General features: G+C 41.6%; 2 protein-coding genes across 4 annotated transcripts in view; both read left to right on the forward strand.

The window, feature by feature from the left end:
- Positions 1-9,489, forward strand: part of si:ch211-230g15.5 (polyhomeotic-like protein 3) — a 37,922-nt gene extending 28,433 nt beyond the window's left edge. For all 3 annotated transcript variants that reach the window (XM_017719228.2, XM_017719230.2, XM_017719229.2), the window contains 3 exons: positions 1,288-1,399; positions 7,524-7,797; positions 8,423-9,489. In XM_017719228.2, coding sequence (XP_017574717.1) covers positions 1,288-1,399; positions 7,524-7,797; positions 8,423-8,583 — 547 coding nt within the window. In that variant the 3' untranslated portion in view covers positions 8,584-9,489. The remainder of the gene's footprint in view (positions 1-1,287; positions 1,400-7,523; positions 7,798-8,422) is intronic.
- Positions 9,490-14,338: 4,849 nt separating this feature from the next.
- Positions 14,339-22,269, forward strand: cldn11b (claudin 11b). Its single transcript, XM_017719257.1, has 3 exons — positions 14,339-14,705; positions 16,723-16,887; positions 21,166-22,269. The coding sequence occupies exons 1-3, from the start codon at positions 14,480-14,482 to the stop codon at positions 21,423-21,425; spliced, it is 651 nt and encodes a 216-aa protein (XP_017574746.1). The 5' UTR covers positions 14,339-14,479; the 3' UTR covers positions 21,426-22,269.
- Positions 22,270-24,272: the final 2,003 nt, after the last annotated feature.

Genomic DNA, 24,272 nt, shown 5'->3' on the forward strand with positions numbered 1-24,272 from the left:
TACGCTGCACGACGTATAATCTTAACAGATTATGAAAATGCTGGGCATCTCTCAGTTTTCATTGGCTGCTGCGGGAGATTGAGTGGTTGACCAGTATACACTGCTTGATCACACTCTGGTCTAAAAAGTCAAACATGTTTCATAAACTCCGCCTGGTGTGAAACGCAGTCGGTTGACCAAAAATCTGATTCTACGCCCCTCACACAATACTCAGTTCTCTCTCCAACTGTCAACTCTTACTGACCCAACAATCTGCAGACTAGAGCCAGCTAGCACAGACTCGGCCAGACTGAGATTTGGGGCTAAAATCAGGGTAAAAGTCATGTAGTGTAACCCCGGCTTAAGGCTAACTCCAAAAGACCCACCACTCCTTAATGTTCACTGTCTTGAGGACAAAGTGGACTTTCTCAGATGCAACGGACTAGACAGTGGGAAGTGATAGGTTTATCATTTTCATCTGAAATGTGCTGAAGCATCTACGATCATAGATCTATAAACTACCTAACATCAGCCTGGTTTGAGCTCCCTGTATGTCGCATTATCTGCATTTGTTGGTGGCATAATGCTGTAACGGTTATGACAAAACTTGTACCTGAGGAGGAATATCAGCCAGAATACTGGATGAACTGTTATCATCCACTACTAACTTTCAGCCCTCATTGCTCACTAGCAGCACAACCCAGAGTCACAGTATTTCTCACAGAGAGCCAACAGTGTCCAAGTAAATACCATACGAGAGTTAAGGAGAATATATTTTATTTGATTATATTAATTAGAAATATTCAAGTCAATTTCACTACGCCTGCATACACAGGCTACTCGTCAGCCTTTGCAGCCAGTAAATTGGGGGGTTATTTACCTAAGCAATAAACACATCTTGTAAATGACATCAGACTATCATAAGACCAACAGATTGACTCGTTGACAAGCTCATGTTGACTAGACATGAACACTACCTGAACTGGAACAAACTCATTTATTATACACTTATAAGTAAGTAAATATTGTTATGTTAAATGCAAAGCATTATAAAACCGTTCCATGTTGAAGTGTGGCTTGCATTTATTCATTATTTTCCCACATGCAAGCCCTGCGAGTGGACAGAATAGACCTTGTGGCCTGTTGGGCTTATTATAAATACACTGGGGAAACCCCACACATGTATGAACAGCATGCAATCAACCTTTATCATAAATCTGTGTATGACTTCATCTGAAGTGCTATGATGAGGTGGAACTGAAAGATAGAGACCTCATTCATCATCCTGCCTCATTTAACCATTTCTAGGTTCAGTTATACCCAGCGCTTCCGTGCACTGAGACGCTGTGTGAGCGAAGGGGGGCATCAGTCCCAGTTCAACGGAGCAGAGGACGACATTGAAGTGGAAAGCTTTCAACAGGTCAGTTCTTTACAGCAGCTCACTCTGTCTAGGTTACACTGAAAAAAATGTGTTTATGGTAAATCAGTTGGCCCAGTGGTTTCCCTCTCCTACCCTGTCCATGTCTTCCCTGCTCTAACCACCAAGTTTAGCTCAGGGAGGGCTTGCTATCCAGATAGGCCCACACTTATACCTACATAACATATATATATATATATATATATATATATATATATATATATATATATATATATATATATATATATATATAATTTTCATAGTACTCAATAAATAATTTATAATAGTTACTGAGTAATAAGCAAACCAGCCATTAGGGGTGTACTTTGTGTACTTCTGGTGCCGGTCCCAAGCCCGGATAAATGGTGAGGGTTGCGTCAGGAAGGGCATCCGGCGTAAAACGTGTGCCAAAACTATCATGCGAATCACAAATATGTTTGCCATACCGGATCGGTCGAGGCCCGGGTTAACAAGGACCGCCTCCGGTGCTGTTGACCAGCAGGGTGCCAGTGGAAATTGGACTACTGTAGGTCGAAGACCATCAAAGATGAGAAGATTAAGGCGGGTTAGAAGGCAGCGAGAGAGAAGGAAAGGCAGGAGTGTGGAGGTTAGAATAGGGACATTGAACATAGGTGGAACATAGGGACAATGACTGGTAAAGGCAGAGAGCTTGCAGACATGATGGAGAGAAGGAAGGTAGATATTCTGTGTGTCCAGGAGACCAGATGGAAAGGAAGCAAGGCCAGGAACATTGGAGGTGGAGTCAAACTGTTCTATCATCGTGTAGAGAGGAAGAGAAATGGAGTAGGGATAATCCTAAAGGAACAGAGGGGATGAAGAGGTGCTGGGTATGTACAGTGCATCCGGAAAGTATTCACAGCGCTTCACTTTTTCCACATTTTGTTTTGTTACAGCCTTATTCCAAATTTAATTATATTAATCTTTTTCCTCAAAATTCTACACAAAATACCCCATTGTGACCATGTGAAAAAAGTTTTCTCGAGAGTTTTGAAAATGTATTAAAATTAAAAAACAAAGAAATCATATTTACATAAGTATTCACAGCCTTTGCCATGAAGCTCAAAATTGAGCTCAGGTGCATCCTGTTTCCACTGATCATCCTTGAGATGTTTCTACAGCTTAAATGGAGTCCACCTGTGGTTGATTGGACATGATTTGGAAAGGCACACACCTGTCTATATAAGGTCCCACAGTTGACTGCATGTCAGAGCGCAAACACCAAGCATGAAGTCAAAGGAATTGTCTGTAGACCTCCGAGACAAAATTGTCTCGAGGCACAAATCTGGGGAAGGATACAGAAAAATTACTGCTGCGTTGAAGGTCCCAATGAGCACAGTGGCCTCCATCATTCGTAAATGGAAGAAGTTCGGAACCACCAGGACTCTTCCTAGAGCTGGCCGGCCGTCTAAATTGAGCGATCGGGGGAGAAGGGCCTTGGTCAGGGAGGTGACCAAGAACCCAATGATCACTCTGTCAGAGCTCCAGCGTTCCTCCGTGGAGAGAGGAGAACCTTGCAGAAGGACAACCATCTCTGCAGCAATCCACCAATCAGGCCTGTATGGCAGAGTGGCCAGGCGAAAGCCACTCCTTAGTAAAAGGCACAAGGCAGCCCGTCTGGAATTTGCAAAAAGGCACCTGAAGGACTCTCAGACCATGAGAAACAAAATTCTCTGGTCTGATGAGACAAAGATTGAACTCTTTGGTGTGAATGCCAGGCGTCATGTTTGGAGGAAACCAGGCACTGCTCATCACGAGGCCAATACCATCCCTACAGTCAAGCATGGTGGTGGCAGCATCATGCTATGGGGATGTTTCTCAGCAGCAGGAACTGGCAGACTAGTCAGGATAGAGGGAAAGATGAATGCCGCAATGTACAGAGACATCCTGGATAAAAACCTGCTCCAGAGCGCTCTTGACCTCAGACTGGGGCGACGGTTCATTTTTCAGCAGGACAACGATCCGAAGCACACAGCCAAGATCTCAAAGCAGTGGCTTCAGGACCACTCTGTGAATGTCCTGGAGTGGCCCAGCCAGAGCCCAGACTTGAATCCGATTGAACATCTCTGGAGAGATCTGAAAATGGCTGTGCACAGACGTCTCCCATCCAACCTGATGGAGCTTCAGAGGTACTGCAAAGAAGAATGGGCAAAACTGCCTAAAGATAGGTGTGCCAAGCTTGTGGCATCATATTCAAAAAGACTTGAGGCTGTAGTTGCTGCCAAAGGTGGTTCTACAAAGTATTAAGCAAAGGCTGTGAATACTTATGTAAATATGATTTCTTTGTTTTTTAATTTTAATAAATTTTCAAAACTCTCGAGAAAACGTTTTTCACATGGTCACAATGGGGTATTTTGTGTAGAATTTAGAGGAAAAAGATTAATTTAATTCAATTTGGAATAAGGCTGTAACAAAACAAAATGTGGAAAAAGTGAAGCGCTGTGAATACTTTCCGGATGCACTGTATGGTGTGAAAGACAGAAATGCGGAATGTCAGATGGTTGTAGATTTTGAGAGAATGGAAATGGCTGTGGTGAACATGTATTTTCAGAAAAGGGAAGAACACAGAGTGACATACAAGAGTAGAGGGAGGTGCACACAGGTGGATTATATCCTCAGCAGGAGATGCCACCTAAAGGAGATTGGAGATTGTAAAGTGGTACCAGGGGAAAGTGTAGCAAGGCAGCATAGGGTGGTTGTCTGTAGAATGAGATTAGAAACAAAGATGAGGAAGAGAGTGAAGACAGAGCCAAAGATTAGATGGTGGAAGCTGAAAGAGGAGGATGGTTGCTGGCAGTTCAGCGAAAAATTGCAACATCCCTTGAGGGCAGTGAGGAGCTACCTGAGCACTGGGAAACTACAGCTAAGGTGGTGAGAGAAACTGGCAAGAATGTGTTGGGGGTTTCGTCTGGTCAGAGGAAAGAAGACAAGGAAAGTTGGTGGTGTAATGAGGAAGTCCAGGAAGATTTCAGTAGTTCAGTATTCAGAAGAAGAAGGCAGCTAAGAAAAAGTGGGATAACCAGAGAGATGAAGGAAGTAGGCAGGAGTACTGTGAGGCTAGTCGCATAGCGAAAAGAATGGTGGCAAAGGCAAAGGCTCAGGCCTATGATGAGCTGTATGAGAGGCTGGACAGTAAAGAAGGAGTAAAGGACTTGTATCGTTTGGCTAAACAGAGAGATAGAGCTGGAAAGGATGTACAGCAGGTTAGGGTGAGAAGGGATAGAGAGGGAAATGTCCTAGTGAGTGAACAGAGAGTGTTGAGTAGATGGAAGGAGTACTTTGAAGAACTAATGAATGAGGAAAACGAGAGAGGAGGACAACGGGGGGAGAGATAGTGGATCAGGAAGTGCAGAGAATTAGTAAGGTGGAAGTGAGGGCAGCTTTAAAAAGGATCAAGAATGGAAAGGCAGTTGGTCCAGAAGACATACCTGTGGAGGTATGGAGATGCTTAGGAGAGAAGGCAGTGGACTTTTTAACCAGGTTGTTTAACAAAATCCTGGAGAGTGAGAGGATACCTGATGAGTGGAGAAGCAGTGTACTGGTCCCCATTTTTAAGAACAAGGGTGATGTGCAGAGCTGCAGTAACTACAGAGGTATAAAGTTGATGAGCCACACCATGAAGGTATGGGAAAGAGTTGTTGAAGCAAGGCTAAGGCGAGAGGTTCAGGTCAGTGAGCAGCAGTTTGGTTTCATGCCCAGAAAGAGTACCACAGATGCAATTTTTGCGTTGAGAGTGTTGGTAGAGAAGTACAGAGAAGGTCAGAAGGAGCTGCATTGTGTCTTTGTGGATCTAGAGAAGGCATATGATAGGGCGCCAAGACAGGAACTGTGGTACTGTATAAGAAAGTGACAACTGGTTTCAAGGTGAAGGTAGGGTTTCATCAGGGATCAGCTTTGAGTCCCTTCGTGTTTGCAATGGTGATGGACAGGTTGACAGATGAGGTCAGGCAGGAGGCTCCATTGATCATGAAGTTTGCAGATGACATTGTAATCTGTGGTGAGAGTAGAGAGCAGGTGGAAGAGAATCTGGAGAGGTGGAGGTTTGCACTGGAGAGGAGAGGAATGAAGGTCAGTAGAGACGACGGATTACATGTGTGTGAATGAGAGGGAGGCAGGTGGAAAGGTGATAATGCAAGGAGTAGAGGTCGTAAAGTTGGATGACTTCAAATATCTTGGGTCAACCATCCAGAGCAATGGACAATGTAGAAAAGAGGTGAAGAAGAGGGTGCGGGCAGGATGGAGTGGGTGGAGACGGGTGTCAGGGCTGATGTGTGACAGAAGGATAGCAGCAAGAGTGAAAGGGAAGGTTTACAAGATAGTAGTGCGTCCTGCTATGATGTATGGTTTGGAGACTGTGGCTCTGTCTAAAAGACAGGAGGCTGAGCTGGAGGTGGCGGAGATGAAGATGCTGAGATTTTCGTTGTGAGTGACAAGGACGGACAAGATTAGAAATAAGCAGATCAGAGGGACAGTGAAGGTGGAGCAGTTTGGAGCTAAAGCCAGAGAGGCCAGGTTGAGATGGTTTGGACATGTGTTGAGGAGGAATAGTGGATATATTGGTCAAAGAATGTTGGAGATGGAGCTGCCGGGTAGAAGGAGAAGAGATAGACCTCAGAGAAGGTTTATGGATGTAGTGAAGGTGGACATGGAGATGGTTGGTGTAAAAGTAGAGGAGGCAGTGGATAGGGCAAGATGGAGGCAGATGATCCGCTGTGGCGACCCCTAAAGGGAGCAGCCGAAAGAAGAAGAAGAAGAAGAAGAGTGAGTGATAAGCCTGTTGTATAATGTGTTGATTAACTGATTCGTTGGATCAGGTGTGAGCAGGAAAAACTCAGGACGGGGATACTTCAGGACCAGGAGCCAGATGAGAGCAGGAGCAAGTCAAGATTACATCCATTTGGGAGCTAGAGCTAGTCAAGTCCAAATGAGAGTGAGAGCAAGTTAAGATCCAATCCAGTTGAGAGTAAGAAAATCGAGTCCAAATGAGAGCATGTTAAGATCGAGTCCAGTTCAGTTGAGAGCAAGAGCAAGTCTAGATTGAGTCAGGTTGGGAGCAAGTCTAGATTGAGTCCAGTTGGGAGCAAGTCTAGATTGAGTCAGGTTGGGAGCAAGTCTAGATTGAGTCCAGTTGGGAGCAAGTCTAGATTGAGTCCAGTTGGGAGCAAGTCTAGATTGAGTCCAGTTGGGAGCAAGTCTAGATTGAGTCCAGTTGGGAGCAAGTCTAGATTGAGTCAGGTTGGGAGCAAGTCTAGATTCAGTCCAGTTGGGAGCAAGTCTAGATTGAGTCCACTTGGGAGCAAGTCTAGATTGAGTCCAGTTGGGAGCAAGAGCAAGTCGAGATTGAGTCCAGTTCAGTTGAGAGCGAAAGCAAGTCGAGATTGAGTCCCGTTCAGTTGAAAGCAAGAGCAAGTCAAGATCAAGACCAAATAAGAGCAAGAGTAAGTCAAGCTTGAGTCCAGTTGTGAGTGACAGCAAGTTGAGATTAAGTCCAGTTCAGTTAAGAGCAAGAGCAAGTAAAGAATGAGTCCAGTTTGGCATGAGAGCAAGTCGAGGTGGAGTCCAGAAGAGAGTGAGACTAAGTAAAAATCAAGACCTGAGAAAATCAAAGCCTTAAAAAATTGGCAGAAATATAAAAGCAGGTTTTTCTTTACATAAAACTAGACTGTGTACAACTTTTTCTCAGATCTCTTATTTTACTTGCAAACACAATTGTGGTGGTTTTCTTATCTGAACAGCTAAATCAAACACAAACAGGTGCAATGATTTGGTTTTAAGTTAGTTACGTATGTGTTGTGACAGTCAAAAAAGAAAATACAAATACATACAGTTGTTTTAAAAGATAGCTGTACACAGCCAAGACCAGAGACTAAATCTGAGCTCTTTCAGTGGCTAATTTCTCCTCTTGATATGTGACATGATCAGCGTCAATTAGTGCAGCAGCTTCATAAGCAGCCTAAATGTGTATTCCCTAACGTGGCTGAACTCCAGGGTTTAGAAACAGTTACAGTGAAATAAACACTGTAATGTTAAATAATGTGATTGTTTCTGTTTCATAAACAGAAATAAACACATGAAGGTTTTTCAGTGTCTAATGTTACACCTCTTTCAGGTGAAACACGGTGCCACAGAGCAGTGGAGGATCCTTCAGCGCCCCCCACTGGAGGGAGAGGATGAAGCAGCTGCTCCTATGAAGACCAGGCTGCGCAGGCACACGGATCACGGCACACGCGAGCGAGAGACCAGACCCAGAGAGACAGTGGGAGAGACCAGGAGCGCTCCCACCTCCCCATTAGACCCAGTGTCCCCCGCTGACCTCTCCTCGCGACCCAAACCTGCGCAGTGGACAGTAGACCAAGTCTGGAGCTTTATATCCAATTTACCAGGTGAGATCATTCACAATCACAACCACATCCAACTCCGAAACGCAGACTTAGACATTTAGAGACGGTCTGATTTTATTCCTTCGTTCTTTACTCTTTTCCCGTCTTTCTTTCTCTCTTCATTTCCTTGCTTCTTTATTTCTTCATTATTTATTTTTCTTCCTTTCTTTTTCATTTTTTCTTTCCTTTTTCTTTCTTTCATTGTTTTTTTATTTTATTTTGCTTTCTTTCTTTTCTTCCATTTTTCATTTATTCCTTTGTATTTATTTTTATTTCCTTATTTTTGTCTTTTGTATTTTACGTTCTTTGTCTTTCTTTCCTTTTGCTTACGTTTTCTTTCATTACGTTTCGTTCATTGTTTTTCTTTTTGTCTTCTTTCATATTTCCTCCCATTTTCTTTCTTTTTAATTTTTTGTCTTAATTTTTCTTTTTCCCCTTTCTTTCATTGTTTTCTTCATTATGTGTTCATTCTTTCCTTCTTCCCTTTTCCTCATTCATTCCTTCTCTTTTTATATTTTTTTTTCTTTTTGTGTTTCTTTTTCTTTTTTCCTTTTATCTTTCTTTTCTTTTCTTCTGTTTTCTTTGCTGCTGTATTCTAATGAATGTCTACTCCTCCTGACCTTCTCAGGGTGTCAGGACATTGCCGAATCCTTTCGGGCGCAGGAGATTGACGGACAGGCCTTGCTACTGCTCACCGAAGACCACCTAATGAGTGCCATGAATGTCAAATTAGGGCCAGCGCTCAAAATCTGCGCCCGAATCAACTCGCTGAAGGAGGGAGGGAGGTAAAGAGACGAAGACGCAGAAAAAGAACGAGAGACCCAAAAGGAGAGGTTTGCGGACGATCAGAGCACTTGCCAATAGAATAGAGCCATTTTGTGCACTTTAATCTTAAGAGATTTACGCGATAAAGTCCAACGTGTTGAGATACCTTGTTTGTATTTGCTTGAACTGAGCTAGCATAACATTACAGTAGCCTACCAGTAACCTTAGCCTCTGTCTGAAAGCATGATAGCAATATGATGGTCTCTTTCCGTGAGCATAATACAAGCTCTATACACAGTCATAGTAGGAGGGAAATGTTCGTGTCTGCTTTTTGTATGGGTTTTTCCTCATAATCAGGGTCGTCGAGTTTATATTTTTCACTGCGAGGAAAGGATCACTTCCCGTGTCTGTGGAGAAGCTAGAGAAGAACGGAAGTGCTATTATCGTGAGCATGTCCCATTGTAGATATTTTCTTATTGTACTGTATATGTGTACATGTATAACAATGCAGTGCTCTGTGTGTATAAATCTATACAAATGTTTTGTGAAGGATTTGTAATATTTAATATATTTGTCTTCTAAGGCTCTAGCAAATACAAATGCAAGTGATTTGAAATTTTTAAGCATTTTTAAATGACATTTGACATGCTGACAGGATTACATAGGCTAAATGAAATTTTATGAATCTCCTCGCTCCAGCAGAACTGTGAAAACCGGCGCAGCGCAGAGAACAACGTGTAGGTACCTAAACGCAGTCTCACCCAGTCGAGGTACAGCAAAGGTGCCTTTTTCTGACATGGAGACCTTATGAAACTGCTGTAGGCATTGTACTATATAAGTATCATCAAAGTGTTGTTTGTCACTGTTACATTACCTTTCTCGTGCCATTTTTGATTATTTAATTAAACAAACTACATTTTGTTACTGAAACTTGGCGTTATTTACTGTGATTTCTGGGGGTTTACACAACTAGGTAGAACATTAATCAGCCTTTGTAGTTTTTCTTTACATTTTTAGTTTAATGTTCTAGGCAGACTCTTATTTTGTACTTAGTTATTCAGTTTTCCTCCCTTTTTTGTCCAATTTTATAATATTTCCCCTATTTTTCCTTTTCTTTATATCTAGCATTCTTCCTTTCTTTTTTATTGTTTTGCTTTCTTTCTTCCTACCCTTTTCTCTAGTATTGTCTTAAAGGGCCATTACTTCCTTTTTTGAGAAGTATTTGAGGCAAATGATCCTCTGAGAGATGCCATAGAACAGCAGAACCCCAACCCGGTCCTCAGAGCCTTCCAGACGGTACACGTTTTTCCGTTATCTAGTTCATGGAAACTAAACCGCAGAAACAGCCTGTTATGAATTTGCTTTTGTGATGTCGCATAAATCTACACATCATAGGTGGACACAGTGGGAAATAAATACACTGTGTGTCCAAAACTTTGTGGACACCCTTTCTTATTAGTGAATTCAGCTGCACTTGCTGCTGAAACAGTAGTTCTAATGCACATACAGCTTGTGTAATCTCCATAGAAAAGCAATAGAACAGGATGGAGCAGCCGCATATGAGCCTAACGTCACCGTGTCCAATGCCAAGCGCAGGCTAGAGGGGTATGAAGCCCCCCCCAGCATGGAGCTGTGGAGCAGTGGAACTGTGTTCTCTAGAGTGATGGAGCAGCAACTAATACCTTTGGGATGAGTAGGTGTGGCGTTTGTGATCCTGAACTGATCATCCAGCATCAGTACCTAATTTCACTGGTGTTTCATGCTGCTTAATGCAATCCTCTCAGCAGTGTTCCAGCATTTAGTGTAAAGCCTTCCCTGAAGTGTAGAGACAGTTCTGCACCAGAGGAGGGCAAACTGCTTTTTCATACTTTTGATTTTGGAAGAAACATTGGATGAGCAGGTGTCCACAAACTTTTGGCCATATAGCTTACAAGAAATGTATCGCTGTTGTTGGAGGAAAACCTTGTACCTCCAAAATGGTCACTTTACAGGAGAAGGAAAAAACTAACTGTTCTTTTAATGTAAGTCAATGGAACCCGTTTTTTCCAAGTAATTTTGGGCTGTTCCTTGTGTCCATTTGTCATGAAACTTACATACAAACTGAAGAGTAACTGGCATTTTCAAATTATGTCTAAAAGAGAAATGTCAAAAATGGAGATACGGTTTCTTCAATATGCACTCTAAAAAATGCTTCTTCAAGGGTTCTTTAGTAAAGAAAATGGTTCTATATAGAACCGTGACCACTCAAAGAACTCTTTGCTTGATTAAATGGTTCTTCAGGTTGATGGAGAATGTGTTATATATCGTTCTACATAGAACCTTTTTGAAAAGGGTTCTATAAAGCATTTCCCTTCATCTCTGTGTGTTGTGAGGACCGACCGGGTTGAGAACCACTGCTGTAGAAGAAACTTGTTTAATAAAGACGTGTCTTTGTAAATGAGATGTAAAGAACCTTTCAAAACTTTAAAGAACTTTCACAAATGTAAAGGTTCTTTGCCCATCTCTGCATTCTTCCTAGAAACCTCTACACATTTTTGAAAAGTAAAAAAAAAGTTCTTGTGCACATATTACTTACAAAAATGTTGTAATCCAAAAATGTTTTCCTTAATTCCTATGGTATTGAGCAAAGAACCCTTCTTGGAACCTTTGTGTTGAAGAATGTAGTTTGTGAACATTGTTTATCTTTCAAATTGTAGTGCTGTTCACTCTCTGGTGCATATAGCCCATATCAGGCGTGTCCAGTCTTTTCATAAAGGGCTGGTGTTGCTGCAGGTTTTCATTTCAATGAAGCCGGCGCTCACACGATCACTCACCTGAAAGCTGACCAGATGATTAAACAGGTGGAATTATACACTATATTGCCAAAAGTGTTCACAGGAAACAGTACATTCTAAAAAAAAAAGCCTTCTTCAATGATTCTTTGGTGAATGGTTCTTTATAGAACCCTGAACACAAAAAGAACTCTGCATGATTAAAGGGTTCTCTGCATCATGAAAGAGTTCTTCAGCTTGAAGGAGAGTGTCAGTCGTGGACAGTAACTAAGTAAATGTAATTAGTTTCTGTACTTAAGTAGTTTTTTCGTGTATTTGTGCTTAACTATTTCCATTTTGGGCGACTTTTTACTTTCACTCCACTACATTTCAGAGTGAAACTGAAACTTTGCTAGTGTGTAAAAAGTGATTTCAGAGCCACTCGGTTCTCCCTGATGGAAACTGTTTGCCTTCAGTGTTTTGTGCTTATGATCATTTTAATAGACGTCAGCGTCACTAATTAATGACGTTCTATTAAAAGACTGGTTTACCAAGAGAGACGCTGGAGGACTTTCACCTGAAATGAGTTCATGAAGCCAGTCTGGTTATAAAAATGATAACAGGACCAGATCAGAGCCAGAATTACTCTTTTAGTACTTTTACTTTATACTTAAGTACATTTGAAGGTAAATACTTTAGTACTTTTACTCAAGTTGAGGTCCAAAGGGAGGAACGTCTACTTTTACTGGAGTGATATTTTACCTTGGGGGTCTCTACTTTAACTCAAGTACATGATTTGTGTACTTCGTCCACCCCTGGTGTGTTGTATATCGTTCTAAATTGAACCTTTTAGGGGGCAGTTGTGGGCTGGAAGTTAGGGAACTGGTCCTGTGACCGGAAGGTTGCCGGTTCGATCCACAGTGCCGACAGTCCATGACTGTCCTTGAGCAAGACACCTAACCCCCAATTGCTCCCCGGGCGCCGTGGATAGGGCTGCCCACCGCTCCAGGCAAGTGTGCTCACTGCCCCCTAGTGTGTGTGCATTCACTAGTGTGTATGTGGTGTTTCACTTCACGGGTGGGTTAAATGCAGAGGTGGAATTTCCCTGTTTGTGGGTTTAAAAAAGTATCACTTAACTTCATTATATAGCACCCAAAGGGTTCTTCTATTGTTAAACTGCCATCATAACAAGAGAACACGTTTGGGTGCTGTATAGAACCATCTACAGCACATTCTGAAGAACCTTTTAATAGTGTCAAGAACCCTTTAATCACGCAGAGGGTTCTTTGAGTGTTCATGGCTCATCATAGAACAATTTCTTTACTAAAGAACCCATAAAGAACCATATTTTTTTCAGAGTGTGGGATGCGAGCCTTGTGAAGAGTGAAGCAACAGTCATATTCATACCACTAGATGATCACTAGGTGGTAGTCACGTGCAGAGCATCAAACTCAGATGGGTGGTAAAGTTGCTCAGTGTTTCCCAACTTCAAGTTTTCTCATGTTTTCTTGCACATAAGTTACATCATAAGCTGATGATCAAGTCCTGGAGGTGAATCAGGTGCGTTAGAGCAGGAAAACATAGATAGCATGTCTGGATCTGAGAAGATAATAGAGTAAAAATATGAAATATTCCAGATAAATTACTGTGTAGACACCTGATGATCCAGCGTTTCTTCTAAAACGAAGGGTATTAATAGGGAGTTTGTCCATTTTTGCTGCATTAACAGCCTCTACTCTTCTGAAAAGGGTTTACTCGAACATTGCTGTGAGGATTTGATTGAGCAGGTCAGATACTCATGTTGGATGATCAGTTCTGGATCAGTCCAGCTCATCCCAAAAGTACTGGATGGAGCTCCATTTCTCCAGAGAACACAGTTCCACTTCTCCAGAGCCCGGTGCTTTATAACCTGACGCTTGGCATTGGGCACCTTAGGCTCAGGCTGCTGCTCCAGAGTGTCCCATTATGCTTTTTTCTATGGAGATTATATAAACTGCCCAATTTGATCACCTGTGCATCTTAAAGTTACTAAATTCACTGATGACAACCATCAACACAGATGCTGGTCTAAACCAGCCTGGTGCTGGTTTAGCTGGTCACCCAGCATGGTCATGCTGGTTGACCAGCGTACCAGCACCAAAACACAACATAAGCTGGTTTTGCACATCAGCCACACTGCTTTATCCTAGGGTTTTCTAGCAGTGAAGTGGTGTCCAGATACTTTTGGGCATGTAATTAAAGAATTCTACAACACAGCAAACATTGAAACTTAGCTCATTTTTTTAGACTTCATTCACCATCATTGTTAGCAAAGTTTTCATGAGCTTCAGCGAGCATATCATGCCTCTTTGTGCAGCTTCTTTTTGATTGGCTGGAAGGTGCAAAGGGGGTGTGGCTCAGGTGGGTGAGTCCCTTATAAAATCCATGTTTCAAATGTTTTAGGTTTCTGGGTCAGGAGTCTTAAAAAAGGTACTTCTCTAAGAGTGCCTTCGTAAAGAATATGGTTCTCTAAAGAACCCATTGCCTGATGAAAGGGTTCTTTGCAGCATAAACTGCTTCTTCAGATTAATGTGTGCTGTAGATGGTTTTATACAGAAACCTTTTGAAAAGGGTTCTATTGCTACAAGCTTGACATTGTAACAATATAAGAACCCTTTTGGGTGTTATATAGAACCACTTTCATGATGCAAAGAACCCTATAATTGTGGTTCTTTCAGTGGTCGTGGTTCCTTATAGAACCATTTTCTTTACTAAAGAACCCTTAAAGAACCATCGTTTTTGAGAGTGTACAGAGAAGGATATCATGTGGTGTCCAGATACTTTTAGACATGCAATTAAACATTGAACTCTATAACTCTACAAACATTGAACCCATGCTTTTTTAGACTTACACCAAAGAGCATATCATGCTTCTTTATGCAGCTTCTTTTTGATTGGCTGGAAGTTACAAAAGGGGCGTGGCTCCAGTGGGCGAGACTGGTATAAAACTCACATCAGATGTTTAAGGTTTTAGTCCTAACTGAGTCAGGACTCGAGCTCAAGTCCAGCTTGTGGATACTATCGTTTTTTCCTGAATCGAAGAAAAATGATATCAAAATAAAGAACCACAGGATAAGAAGAGTGGAAGTTCTCCTTTAATGATCAGACTGGAGTGAAGTGAAGTCAGGAATATGTCTCAGAGCTGCCGTCTGCTCACTGGTTTCTGTCTGAGCTGCGTTGGATGGGTTGGGATCATCATCGCCACCTCCACCAATGACTGGGTGATGACCTGTAAGTATGACATGAACACCTGCAAGAAGATGGACGAGCTGGAGTCCAAGGGCTTGTGGGCAGAGTGTGTGGTCTCCACCTCTCTGTACCACTGCAAGGCGCTCAACCAGATCCTCACCCTGCCCGGTAAGACCCTCATCACACACACACACACACACACACACACACACACACACACACATACACACATAAATCTGCAAATCTGTAAATCTATAAATCTGCAAATCTGTAAATCTATAAAGCTGCAAATCTATAAATCTGCAAATCTGTTAATCTATAAATTTGCAAATCTGTTAATCTATAAATTTGCAAATCTGTAAATCTGCAGCTTGTGTTCATCTATAATTTGTTAAAATTACTGGCTTCTTTTCTCAAAAGAGTGGCTTACTATCAAAAAACAATAAGCCTTAATGACTAATACTATTACTACTACTACTGCTACTACTACTACTACTGCTACTACTACTACTACTGCTACTGCTACTACTACTACTACTGCTACTACTACTACTACTGCTGCTACTACTACTACTGCTACTGCTACTACTACTACTACTACTACTACTACTACTGCTACTACTACTGCTACTACTACTACTACTACTGCTACTACTGCTGCTACTACTACTACTACTGCTACTACTACTGCTACTACTACTACTACTGCTACTACTGCTGCTACTACTACTACTACTACTACTGCTACTACTACTGCTACTACTGCTGCTGCTACTACTGCTACTACTACTACTACTACTACTACTGCTACTACTACTACTACTACTACTACTGCTACTACTACTACTGCTACTACTGCTGCTACTACTACTACTGCTACTGCTGCTACTACTACTACTGCTACTACTACTACTACTACTACTACTGCTGCTGCTACTACTACTACTACTACTACTACTGCTACTACTACTACTACTGCTACTACTACTACTACTAATAATAATAACAACTTTTTGTATCCTGAAACAGTTACATTCTTGAGTTTTAATAATTATTTATTAGCTCATAATGAATTATTATTTTAACATAGTATCTCAAAATCTCAAGAAAATAAGTAATCATTTCAAGGTATTAAGTCAATAATTTCAGTCTTTATTATGATGTAAATATTTTAGGAAAATAAAGCATTACTTTGAGAAAATGTCATTTTTTTTCAGATGTAAATCTTTCAAGAAAACAGGCCATTATCTTGAGAAAAATAGTCATTATGTTGAGAAAGTTGGTCAATATTTCAAGAAAAACTCATTATTTTGAGAAAAATTTCCAGATGTTAATTTCATTGTTATTTCGAAAAAATCAGTCGTTACTTAGTAGAATCTAAGTCATTGTTTCAAGATGTGAAGTTAATTCGAGAAGTTACGTGAATATTGACAGAAACAGAGATGAACACTGTAAACCTACTGGAAGTCACTGAGTGACGACTAACAGCAAGAAAATATCATCACTTTAACTGGAGTGTGTGTGTTAAATGTTTGTGTGTGTGTGTGTTAAATGTGTTAAATGTGTGTGTGTGTTAAATGTGTGTTAAATGTTTGTGTGTTAAATGCGTGTGTGCGTGTGTTAAATGTGTGTGTCTGTGTGTTAAATGTGTGTGTGTGTGTGTGTTAAATGTGTGTGTGTGTCTGTGTTAAATGTGTGTGTGTGTTAAATGTGTGTGCATGTTAAATGTGTGTGTGTCTGTGTGTTAAATGTGTGTGTGTGTTAAATGCGTGTGTGCGTGTGTTAAATGTGTGTGTGTGTCTGTGTGTTAAATGTGTGTGTGTTAAATGTGTGTGTGTGTCTGTGTTAAATGTGTGTGTGTGTGTGTTAAATGTGTGTGCGTGTTAAATGTATGTGCGTGTTAAATGTGTGTGTGTGTGTTAAATGTGTGTGCGTGTTAAATGTGTGTGTGTGTTAAATGTGTGTGTGTGTGTGTGTGTGTGTGTGTGTGTGCATGTTAAATGTGTGTGTCTGTGTATGTTAAATGTGTGTGTGTGTGTGTGTGTGTGTGGGCATGTTAATGTGTGTGTGTGTCTGTATGTTAAATGTGTGTGTGTGTGTGTGTGTGTGTGTGTGTGTGTGTGTGTGTCTGTGTGTGTGTGTGTGTGTGTGTGTGTGTGTGTGTGTGTGTGTGTATCTCCCTCAGCTCATGTGCAGGTGGCGCGCGCGCTCATGCTCTCCGCCTGTCTGCTCGGTCTGCCCTCCGCTCTGCTCGCGCTGCTGGCGGCGCCCTGCGTCACTCTGAACGACGAGCACGAGGGGACTAAGCGGAAGCGCGCGATGCTCAGCGGAGCGCTCATGCTCATCATGGGTGAGTTTAATGTGTAATTTAATAGGTTGATATGCAGCAGCCCCAAAAGTATTCGGACACCTGTGCCATACTGTTAAATATAAATATATATTCGTGATTTTAGGAGCGAAAATCTCAAACTCAGCAGTTTATTAACTCAGACCGTCCAGCAGCTTTAAAGGCGACAGGTCAGTCTCAGCCCGTCACAGACAGAGCACTGAAACTCAGAACAGTGACTTCCTCATAATATTCACTTAACATCTCAAAGCAACGACTTATTTTCTCAGAATAATGGTTTATTTTCTCTAAATATTTACCTATTTTCTCGACATAATGACATTGGCTTGAAATACTGACTCTCGAAATGATTGTATGAATTAACCAAAAGAGCTTCATTAAAGTTCACCAGTGGTTAAATGGTTGACATGTCCAAATACTTTTGGGGCCGTTGTAAAGCACTCTGCTCATAGGTGGGTTTGACATCCACACAGGCGCAATGACTGAAGTGTCCACCTGCCTTACGGGTTCACTATGTAGGTGTACAATTACCGCACAACAACAAAGCCCCCTCTACTCCACCCATCACTGCTCAGCCTCTGACCACAGAAACGCTGCTGACCAGGCATTATTTGAGTGGGTTCATTCTCAAAGAGAACGGAAGCATAGAGTCTGTGTCATTTGTTTACATAGGAAAAATTATATGCAATGTACTTATCTGTGTTTTCTTATTATTATTTTATGATGATCAAACATTTGCTGCGCTACTCATCCTGATGCCGCTTGTGCTTTTTAAGCCAATTTTACTTTTATTGTTCACGTGTATTCAGACACATTTTTTTTGTCCATAGGAATGAATGTAAAAAACAACCTAATATGATTCCACTTATATAATATATAATTATTTATCTTATTCCACTGCAGTCAATATACACTCTGTAGCCAGAGGTTTTTGGCCACTTATGTCACCATCACACAAGTATGTTACCATCACCTTAACAGCCACCAGGGTTGCCACAGCATGGCCTAGCAACGACTTAGCAACCACCTGGGATATCATAGCAAATGTCTAACAACGCCTGAATGACCAGCTGAGCTACCATAGCATGGCCTAGCAACACCTTAGCAACCACCTGGAATAGCAAGCAAGCGAAGTTTATTTATACAGCGCTTTTTACAACAGGGGTTGTCACAAAGAAGCTTTACAGAAAAATCAATATTACAGAAAGAAAGAAATGAAAAATCCGGGTCCGCGCCTGATGATTACATTGACGAACTGATAGCAATCAGTGAGGTAGGTCCTGAACCAGGAAAGACCTATTCCTCTTATCCCTGCAAGGTTTTCCAGTCTATCTAGTAAGATAGCGTGGTCTATTGTGTCAAATGCTGCACTAAGATCAAGAAGAACTAGCAGAGACACATTTCCTTGGTCAGAGAATAATAAAAGATCATTTACAATTTTTACTAGTGCTGTTTCTGTGATGAGGCCTAAAACCAGACTGAAATTTTTCAAATAGATGATTCCTATGCAGATAAGAGCTTAATTGTTTTGCAAGTTCTTAGATATGAAGGGGAGATTTGAGATATTTGATAAATCGCAGGGATCGAGGTTAGCTTACTTAATCAGCGGTCTAATTACTGCAAGTACTGCAAGAATAGCACAGCAATGGTATAGCAACACCTTCACAAGCACCTGAGCTACCAAGGTATGGCCAAGCAACACCTTAGCTACCACCTGGAATACAATAGTTATGGCCTAGCAACACCTTAGCTACCACCTGGAATACAATAGTTATGGCCTAGCAACACCTTAGCAACCACCCAGAATAGCACAGCAATGACCTAGTGACCACTTAGTAAATGCAAGGAATACCTAGTAATGGCCTAACAACACATTAGCAACCACCTGGAATAGCACAGCAATGGCCTAGCAACACCTTAGCAACCACCTAGGATACCAGAGAAATGGCCTAGCAACACCTTAGCAGCTACCTACCTACCAACAACCCCTTAACAACACGTTGGAATTATTGTATAAACACAAGGAAGGTATAAAAACAATCAGCGATGCTCTGCAACTTTAACTTCATTAACTTCTGAAACACTATTAGCTGGCTTAATTAAGACAGGTTAAAGTTAGTCATTCACAAACTTCTCTTTTTGAGCTTAAACATGACATCATGTGAAAAAGGGAGCTGCAAATTACTTGAAAACCTGGTAGTGAAAGAATGAAAATCCGAATGACATCATTTTTATTCAGAACATCAGCAGCTCATTTGTAGAGCTGAACCGGAGCTCCGAAATGAATCAGGTGGGGTATTAGAACTTTGACGCTTCCTAAGTGAAACTAAATGGAGGACGGGGTCACTGGCCATCTGTTTGCCAACCCCATTTCCTCTCTGGAGCCAGCTCTCAGCGGGAGTATAAACTGGCCGTAACCCGCGTCAATTCAGACGGATCACTCTGCTCTACAGTACCCAGAGATTTCCTCCATCCTATAGGAAGAGCCAGTCATGGTCAGCTGTCACAGAATGACGCCGTCATACTGACACATTTCTTACTTTCCCCCTGCTGTCATTTCCAGGAAGCGGAATATTTTGGCACAAAATCAAATTTACAGTTACAGTTTCCCTTCTTACTGCAGATCGGCCGAGACATGTTTGGTGTCTGAGGTTTATTCCTGACGCTGTATGACACTGTTTTCAATTAAAAGCTAAGAAGCTGGCCGCTGCGGCAGTGTTTAGCTGTTTTTAGCTGTGTGATCAACTTCCATCGTCCACTTGTATAGATAACAGTGAGCCACACAACAGCAAAAACCAAGGTGGTTGGTTAGTGTTGTGGTTAACACCTCTGCCTTCTACGCTGTAGACTGGGGTTCAATCCCCCACCAGGGCACTATACCAATAAGGGTCCTTGGGCAAGACTCCTAACACCACCTTGGCCTACCTGTGTAAAAATGATCAAACTGTAAGTCGCCCTGGATAAGAGCGTCAGCCAAATGCCATGAATGTAAACCCGATACGCTCATCTATTCGCTGTTATTTAACAACTCGATGTGGTTTGACTGTTTAGACGTGGTTTAATTCGAATTGTTGGGATAGTTGTTACCTATGTTAGCCTTTTAGACTCAGCGCAAAGCTAAAGAATCTTCAGACACCAAGTATGTCTTGGCTTTTTATAGGTTCTATATAGAACCATCTACATCACGTTCTCCATCAATCGGAAGAACCCTTTATGCCTATTATACCCATACCCACATCCCATTATACTTTAATCATGCCAAGTGTTCTTTGAGTGTTCTTGCCATTTTCTTTACTAAAGAACCCTTGAAGTATCATCTTTTCAAGAGTGGATTTCTGTAAAGTTACTACTTTGGAGAGTCTGGAGCATTCGTACTGCACTCTGGAACGCTATTCCGGAGTTTGGGAGCTATATAAGAAAATAACCTTCCGTCAACTGAGCTGTAAGTGATCTGAACAGGCTATAACTGAGGGAAAATTATAATTAATGTTCATTAACGAACTTAAACGTCTTGGCACCACCGGTGGTTCCAAAACGCACTTCGTCGTGTTCTTCATAACGTTCATATTCCATAAGCTCCATTCAGAAGCTGGGCGTCGTGTGAGGCTGTAGCTCTTCTCTCCAGTCCAATAGACGGTGATGTCATTTTAAATCCTTATAATAAAAGAAGCTGAACTTTGTTTTTCTACTGAAAGTCGACCCGTTTTTCCCCAAATCTGGGCTCTAAACTATAAACAGACGGCGTCTCTTCAGTGATCTGCTCTGGAAACATCACTTTTAGAAAATAACACAAAGAGCGGCGGAGATTTTTGGCTTTCAGCAGTAAACTGTAAGTGTATAGCAACATGTATAGATCATAAAACACGTTGTTAATTTGAGGGGAGCTTTTACATAAAAAATAATTAAATAAATAAAAATGTACATTTATTTCCTGCAGTTACTGAATAATTTGCCTTGTGAACATAAGAGGTTAATTACTTTTCTGATCTTAGAGACTCTCTAATTTCTCCAATATGTATTTTACCTGGAAATATGCCAGTTTTGATTTCACATTCACACTGACTTTAAAATAAATAAAAGTGATTAGAAATAGGTTGAATAGTTTTGTATTATTCTTACTACAGCAAAGCTGTCATGATGAGAAATATGACTTATATTTCCTACATCTATGACGCTTTCACTAGCCAGGTCATTTCTATAGACTGGTTCTCAGTCCAGCTTTATATGGTCATTTAGTACCAGATCCAGACTTGTTTATGAAATGGTCATCTCTTTCCACAGCTGTGTGTGGGACAGTGTCCACCGTATGGTTCCCCATCGGAGCTCATCATCAAGACGGCCTGATGTTGTTCGGCTTCTCTCTTTATGCGGGATGGTTAGGCTCCGTCCTCTGCTTCCTGGGGGGCTCTGTCATGACCTGCTGCTCGGGGGACGATGCTCCAGCCCAGAGGCCCGAGAACCGTTTCTACTACTCCAAACAGAGCGGCCTGTCCAACTCAGTCCAGGCTACTAACAACCATGCCAAGAGTGCACATGTGTGAGAGCGGAGATGTGGACTGGACTGGACTTCAAACAGGCTCTTCAACTGAAGGAGGGAATGTTCTGCCTTTCTCTCTCAACACAGATGGACTTACACACATATGGATAGGGGAGTTTCTGCTGCCCTGGTTTGATCGCAACCATGCACAGATCTAACACTCTGACTTGATCAAAGTTTCTCATTCCAGTCTGGACACATCTTCAGATGGACCTGGAAAAACAGGCCAAGAAGAAAACCCACTATTTCTCCTCCCTTTGTCCTCCCTATAACGCATAGCCCTTTTTGTTCTTTGCTTTGTTCGTCTGTTATTCAGAGTAATTTGCGTTAGTCTTGCACCAAGCAGTGTTTATTTGTAATGCATCTCTGTCTGCTCTGGTAAGAAATCATCAGCCTTTTTCTTCTTTTTGTTTCTTTCACCTGGCCTTGTGATATATAGACAGACAGCAGACAGGCAGGAAGCCAGAGGCCAGGTGTCTTCTCCATGTTTTTTCCTGCAAAAGCTCTTCCCTCCATCCTGCTCAAAGACTCTCAGGAAATCTGGTGGTAGGGGTGGGCAATATGGCAAAAATATTGTTTGACCATATGTAAAGGGGTGGGCGATAACCTCACAATACTCACAAGACATTTTTACGATACACTGTAAGTAGCAAAACAATTTTTAGTTTACGCCAGAAGAGGGCAACCCAAACATTAAAAAGAGCCATAACCGAAATCAAACCACCTTGGGAGCCACAACATTTTATGTCCATTTTACCATCTTGGCTGTAATTATGTCTCAGTATGTGCTGATGTGCTTGTATAGTCTAAAAAGTATATTATAAATGAAAACACAGACTTAAGCTTTAGCTCAGCTGTAGCCTCTTTTCTCGCATCTCCAGCAGGAAACTTTTCTTGGAACAGTTTCCTGTAAAATGTCCCTCAACGTTTAACTTCTTGCAAGGCTGAAGTCGCTTCTCATTCACCAGCTTCTTGTTCCAATTCCTCGTTCTACCTTAAATGGTGCCTGAGGCACTAGAATGCAACCGCTGCATCATTTAAGGTGGAACAGGAAAATTCGAACAAGACTTTAGCTACGCAACTTTTCAGTGTTTGACAGTTTCTTGTTGCAGATTAAACATATCAGGAAAGCAGCTGGAGTGATTATGCATGCAAAGTCCATTCATCTCCAAATTATCCATGTTAGTCTTAAACCTTTCTCACTGCTTTGTTAGTTACTAGCTATGCAAGATTGCATTACAGTGGTGACCAGCAGTCTGTGCGCCAGTCTTCAGGGTTAAAGGGTGAATTAGTAGTTATACATTAATGATCAGCAGAGCTTTATTTCATGGCAATGGAGGATTATTTTATTTTTACCTAAAAATTTAATTCTGCTGTATAGCTGCAACAGGACATTAAAAGAGTCGCATGCAGCTCTGTAGCCACGTTGCGGACCCCTGGTTTACGCTATATGTCCAGACATTTGTAGACACCTGATCACACAGCATTTGTGAAATGAAGGGTATTATTAGGGAGTTTGTCCTCTTTGTTCCACCAACAGCCTCTACTCTTCTGGGAAGGCTTTACACTAGATGCTGGAACATTGCTGTGAGTATTTGACTGAGCATTAGTGTGGTTAGGTGCTGATGTTAGATGATCAGTTCTGGGTCTCCAACTCATCACAAAGGTACTGGATGGAGCTCCATCATGCTAGAGAAAGTTCCACTGCTCCACAGCCCAAAGCTGGGGGGTTTCTTACCCCCCAGATGACACTTGGCGTTGTGACTTGTGCAGCAGCTCTAGCTTGTCGCATTCAACTAGCAACATTTCTACAGAGAGTATACAGCCTGCCCCTGAGCCAGCAGTGGGTGCACCTTAAAGTAGCTAAATTCACTACTTCGAAGGATACTTTTGGACATACAGTGGACATACAGTTCCACATCAAAAACTCTGAATACAATGAGTTTAATGTCACATACTGCATTGTTCTCAGCCCCATTGAAACAGTAATAAATACACTCTTTCTGTGAAGACACATGCAGTTGTTCGCTGCTGATATCCACGATATTCTTAGAAAGCATGTTGTGACATTATTTGTCAAATATCGTTATATTGCCCACCTCTACTGGAAAGGACTCCATGCATGCACCAGCAAAACAGTAGCCCAGGGGTGATCTGATGATCAGAGCTTTAGGGGTTCTGAGCACACAATGAGACCAGAGCCAACCCCCCAACCTCTCTTTAATATCAGCACACTGGTCGACCAACAGCACAACAGCTCACTTCTCTCACTCGAATGTAAACAGTGGAGAGTCGTTGATTGACAACCTGCTATATTAGCTTGCTAGATTAAAAAATAACATCATATAGCTAACGATAACAATATAGAGAGCGATCTGTGAAAAATGAGGGCTGTAATGTGTTGGTGCTGAGTGATAAGAAATCCTGCTGCACGGCTTCGGGGTCAGAGGGGTGGGGAAGGGTAGGAGACAGACAAAGTGGTTCATAACATTAGACAAACGTCCATTTAAAAACAAAAAAAAACAAAAACTTTTACTCATTTTTAGGGGTGCTGGGACTCAATTTAGGCTAAAAAGGGGCTAGACACGCCTTTGCAGTAGCATTTTTAAAATAAATCTAAATCTCATTTCAGTTAAAAGCATTAGTTCTGTATTCAGAACTAGTTTAAGTACTGACAATCCCCACAAAATGCTCAGAAAGGGTGAAGTTTATCGTAATAGCGATATCATATTACCACATTGGCCTCCCCTACAGCAATTCCTTCTGAATACCTTAAGTCGAGACTATTTTCCAATTTTCCATCATTTCCTCATACGTCGTCTTTGATCATCTTCGTGTCCTCGCCAGGCGA

Source organism: Pygocentrus nattereri, chromosome 24, assembly GCF_015220715.1.
Source record: "Pygocentrus nattereri isolate fPygNat1 chromosome 24, fPygNat1.pri, whole genome shotgun sequence".
Taxonomy (NCBI): domain Eukaryota; kingdom Metazoa; phylum Chordata; class Actinopteri; order Characiformes; family Serrasalmidae; genus Pygocentrus; species Pygocentrus nattereri.